Below are 5,445 nucleotides of genomic sequence, written 5' to 3'. Positions count from 1 at the left end.
GCGCCCTGCCCTTCCTTCCTTTCTTTTTCTTTCTTTCTCAGGGTCTCACTCTGTCACCTGGACTGGAGTGCAGTGGTGCAATCACGGTTCATGGCAGCTTTGACCTCCTGGGCTCAGGCGATCCTCCTACCTCAGCATCCGAAGCAGCTGGGACTACAGGCTACCATGCCTGGCTGATTTTTGTATTTTCTGTAGAGACAGGCTTTCACCATGTTGCCCAGGCTGCCCTTGAACTCCTGGGCTCAAGCAATCCACCTGCCTTGGCTTCCCAAAGTGCTGAGATTACAGGCGTGGGCCACAACACCTGGTCTTATTTGAAATCTTTCTACTTTTTTGATATAGGCATTTATTGCTATAAACTTTCCTCTTAGTGCTGCTTCTGCTGTATCCCATAGATTTTTGCATGTTGTATTTCCATTTTCATTTGTTTCAAGAAATTTTAAATGTTTCTCCTAATTTCTTCATGGACCCATTGGTTATTCAGTAGCATGTTGTTTAATTTCCATGTGTTTGTGTATTTTCCAAGGTTCTTGTTACTGATTTCTAATTTTACTCCATTGTGGTGAGAAAGATACTTATTCTTATTTGTTATTCTTATTTGTTATTCTTATTTGTTAAGACTTGTTTTGTGGCTTAAGATATAGTCTATGCTGGAGAATGTTCTATGTGCTATTGAGCACAATGTCTATTCTGCAGCAGTTGGGTGAAAATGTTCTGTAAATGTCAGCTAGGCCTATTTGAGCTAGTATATAGTTTAATGTTTCTTTATTATTTTCTGCCTGGATGATCTGTCTTACTGAGAGTGAAGTGTGGTGTTGAAGTCCCCTACTACTATTGCATTACAGTATATTTCTTCTTTTAGATCTATTAATGTTTGCTTTACATACTTCGGAGTTCCAATGTTGGGTGCATAGATACTTATATCCTCTTGCTGAACGGACCCCTTTATCATTATATAGTGACCTTCTTTGCTTTTTTTGACAGCCTTGCTTCATAGTCTATTTTATCTGATATAAGTATAGCCGCTCCTGTTCTTTTTTGGTTTCCAGTTGCTTGGAATGTCTTTTTTCCACCCCTTCACTTTCAGTATTTTTATAAAGTAGGTTTCTTGTAGGCAGCATATAATTGGGTCTGATTTTTGTATGCATTCAGCCACCCTATTCCTTTTTTGGGAGTGGAGGTTCCCAAGTTTTATTCAAGAACTCATACAAAATATTCCAGATAAATAAATTTTTATATTCACCTTCCTCCTCTTCCTTGTCCAGGTTAATTTAGAAGTAACTTCATTCATAATAACTTTTTGCTGTTAGCAACTACACACAACCAATCACAGATTATTCTTCAAGTATTTTTTGGTGAGATATTTCAAATACCTTTTGGAAAAGCTACCTCAGAAGTCACAGTGATCTTGCTCTTGTTCCTTTCGATAGTTATAATGCTCCACCAAGATTCCCAGCTTTTCCATTCACTTTGATCCTCTCTTGCAAAAACTGCTCAAAATTGGCAGCATCTATGATTCCATTTTCTACAAGGTGGGTTCAGTCAAGAGTGAAGGTCAGAACCTGCTTCTTTTTATGCCCCTCTTTGCCACAAGCTTTTTCACAGCACTATGCGTCTTAATTGGAGAATTGAGTCCATTTTCATTCAGTGTTATTATTTATACATAAAGACTTAACTTTTTTTTAAAATCGATGCATAATTAAATTGATGTAGATATTTTGGGGGGTTCATATGATAATTTAATACATTAATATAATTGTAAAGATCAAATTAGTGTAATTGGGATAACTATCACCTTCAATATTTGTCTTTTCTTTCTTTCTTTTTTTTTTTGTTTGAGACGGAGTTTTGCTCTTTTTGCCCAGGCTGGAGTACAATGGTACGATCTCGGCTCACCACAACCTCCACCTCCCAGGCTCAAGCAATTCTCCTGCCTCAGTCTCCCGAGTAGCTGGGATTACAGGCATGTGCCACCATGCCTGGCTAATTTTGTATTTTTAGTAGAGATGGGGTTTTACCATGTTGGTCAGCCTGGTCTCGAAATCCTGACCTCAGGCGATCCATCCGCCTCAGCCTCCCAAAGTGCTGGGATTACAGGTGTGAGCCACCACACCTGGCCCCGTCTTTTATGTTAGAAACATTCAAATTATTGTCTTCTAGCTATTTTGAAATATACAACATATTATTGTAAACTAGTCACTTTACTGATATATCAAACACTAGGTCTTATTTATTTCATCAAACCCTATATTTGTAACCATTAATCAACTTCTCTTTATCTCCCCCATTCTGTACTTTTTCTGGCCTTTGGTAGCTATCAGTATACTCTCTATCTTAATGAGATCCACTTTTTTAGCTTCCATGTATCAGTGAGAACATATGATATTTGTCTTTCTGTGTTTGCCTTATTTCTCTTAACATAATGACCTGCAGTTCCATGCATGTTGCTGCAACTGACAGGATTTCCTTCTTTTTTAATTTCTGAATAGTATTCCATTGTGTATATATGCCACATTTTCCTCATCCATTCATCCATTGATGGATGCTTAGGTTGATTCCATATCTTGGTTATTGTGATTAATGCTGCAGTCAACAGTCAACGTTAGTTGTGCAGATATTAGGAGTGCAGATATTTCCTTGACATACTGATTTCATTTTCTTTTTCTTTTTTCTTTTTTTTTTTTTTTTGAGATAGAGTCTCACTCTGTTGCCCAGGCTGGAAAGAAGTGGTGTGATCTCAGCTCACTATAACCTCTGCCTCCTGGGTTCAAGAGATTCTTCTGCCTCAGCCTCCTGAATAGCTTGGATTACAGGCACATGCCACCATACCTGGCTAATTTTTTAATATTTTTAGTAGAGATGGGGTTTCATCATATTGGCTAGGCTGGTCTCGAACTCCTGACCTCATGATCCTGACCCGCTTCAGCCTCCCAAAGTGCTGGGATTACAGGCATGAGCTACTGTGCCTGGCCAATTTCATTTTTTTAAGATATATACCCAGTAGGGGGATTGCTGGGTCATATAGTAGTTCTATTTTTAATTTTTTGAGGAATCTCCATACTGTTTTCCATAATGGCTGTATTAATTTAAATTCCTACCAACAGTGTGTAAGGATTAGTGCTGGTGAGGATGTGGAGAAAACGGTACTTCTGGGCATTTTTCTTCTATTGAGACTAAATTTGCAACTCTTAGTATATGTTTTTTTATACTACTGTTTAGGAAGGTGAAATTGTTGAAGTGGATGAAGAAACAGCAGCTATCTTGAAGGATTCACGATTTGCTCAAGATTTTCTGATCAGACCAATTGGAGAGAAGTTGCCAACATCTGGAGGCTGTTCTGCTTTAGAGTTCAAGGTTTGTCTGGCTTTCACTACCTCAGAGAACTATTTTATTTTATTTATTTATTTTTGAGACGGAGTCTCTCTTTCACCCAGGCTGGAGTGCAGTGGTGCGATCTTGGTTCACTGCAACCTCTGCCTCCTGGGTTCAAGCAATTCTCCCTGCCTCAGCCTCCCGATTAGCTGGAATTACAGGCACCCACCACCACGCCCGGATAATTTTTGCATTTTTTAGTAGAGATGGGGTTTTGCCATGTTGGCCAGGCTGGTCTTGAATTCCTGACCTCAGGTGACCCACCTGCCTCAGTCTCCCAAAGTGCTGGGATTACAGGCGTCAGCCACTGTGCCCGGCCAGTATGCATACTCTCTTGAGGCATGCTTCTCTTACTGGTCAAATGTTGTTAGAAGGTTATATACCAGTTAAACACTACCATTTTGCCTCTTAATGTGCATGCTTGAGCCCACTTGCCCAACTCCTGAGATCTTATTGGGAAGCTGCCGATCACCAGTTTCAGGTGTTTCTGTTTATTGCGAGACTTCCTTTCCCTGCTGCTGTCTGCGACCAACTGTGATTTTCGAGAGACAGTTAACAACCACCTGATCATCACTTAATGCTGGCCTGACATTCCTGGTGGAGTCGATGGGGGGAGCCCTCTCCTGCCCTGCTCACGCCTGACTAGCTATTCTACCTACTTTAACAAGTTCTCCAAAATTCAGAAACCTTTCGTGAGTATTCTTATTTTATAATAATACAGTTATTTGCATAAATTTAGTAAGAGTCTTTCCTTTCAAAACAGGACAATTGGAGACACTTGGTTATTTTACCAAGGTTTTGACTGGAATAACATTTTCAGGTAAAGTTCCAGCAAAGCCAACTTGAAAAGGGCTTATATGGCCAAATTCTTGCTGGACTTTATGCAAATGATCAGGCAAAGTATAAGAAGCCTAAAATTTATTTAGCACACAGAGTGGCCTTACTATAATTTGTCTTTAGTATAAAAGGACGAGCTGGGCGCAGAAGTTCACACTCATAATCCCAGCACTTTGGAAGGCTGAGACAGGCAGATTGCTTGAGCCCAGGAGTTTGAGACCAGCCTGGGCAACATGTTGAAACCCCATCTCTACCAAAAATACAAAAAATTAGCTGGGTATGGTGGTGCATGCCGGTAATCCCAGCTACTCAAGAGGTTGGAATGGGAGGATTGCTTGAGCTCAGGGGGGTGGAGGGCAAACCACTGCACTTCAGCCTGGGCAATAGAGTGAGATTCTGTCTCAAAAAAAAAAAAAGAAAAAAAAAGGCTAGAGAGAGAAATGGTTTCAAAGGAAAACTATAATGCTTGTTACTAGATTTCCAGCCTGGACTTTTGTTTTTGAATGCATATTGAATCATTAATTATTTATTGGCTACAATAACCCTCTAAAGATAAACCAGGTTATAATTTTTCTTCATGTTTTTAATTTGTGCCCTAAATGGAATAGGTTCCTTTTTATGTTCTGATACACGAATACTCTTCTGACTGTCATATTATTAATGTTATTTATATCTCCTTCTTTTACTTCCAAGGAAACCAGCATCATGGTATTCTAAGGCTAGAGAATTCCTATTTGGAATCGCACTGGTCCTAATCTGCTTTTCACTGCAAATTCCTTGCTGCTAAAATTATATAAGCACCCTTCTCTAGGCCCAGGGACCTATCACAGAAGAGGTAGGTGTGTGAGACTCTAAGGGCCAGTTTTGAGAGGATTAGTTCAGACCCTCCAAATCAAAAATGGGCACACAGATGCCTAAACAGCTGGTAAAATAAGGGACTCTGCCTCCTGGGTTATTATGTGTGTGGCACCTTTTCATCCATCCCAACCATAAAGAATTTCCTGCTTCCCGTAGAATGAAAAGAAAATTCTTACTGAAAGGATATAAAGGTACCTCATGTCAAAGCCTCCTAGGTTTAATACTCTGAGTTACGAGATTTATGCAGATAACATAAATATTTTTTAAAATTTTAGAAGAGGCCAGGCACAGTGGTTCACACCTGTAATCTTAGCACTTTGGGAGGCCAAGGTGGGCAGATTGCCTGAGCTTAGGAGTTTGAGACCAGCCTGGGCAACA

The 5,445-nt window shown here is 39.9% G+C and overlaps 1 protein-coding gene across 1 annotated transcript in view; it reads left to right on the top strand.

Moving 5' to 3' along the window:
• Positions 1-5,445, top strand: part of AS3MT (arsenite methyltransferase) — a 37,689-nt gene that overhangs the window by 20,866 nt on the left and 11,378 nt on the right. Inside the window, exon 10 of the mRNA XM_011957368.1 lies at positions 3,220-3,354. Coding sequence (XP_011812758.1) covers positions 3,220-3,354 — 135 coding nt within the window. The remainder of the gene's footprint in view (positions 1-3,219; positions 3,355-5,445) is intronic.

The sequence above is a fragment of the Colobus angolensis genome, unplaced genomic scaffold, assembly GCF_000951035.1.
Source record: "Colobus angolensis palliatus isolate OR3802 unplaced genomic scaffold, Cang.pa_1.0 Scaffold44, whole genome shotgun sequence".
NCBI lineage: Eukaryota > Metazoa > Chordata > Mammalia > Primates > Cercopithecidae > Colobus > Colobus angolensis.
This window is presented reverse-complemented; position numbering and strand designations above follow the sequence as displayed.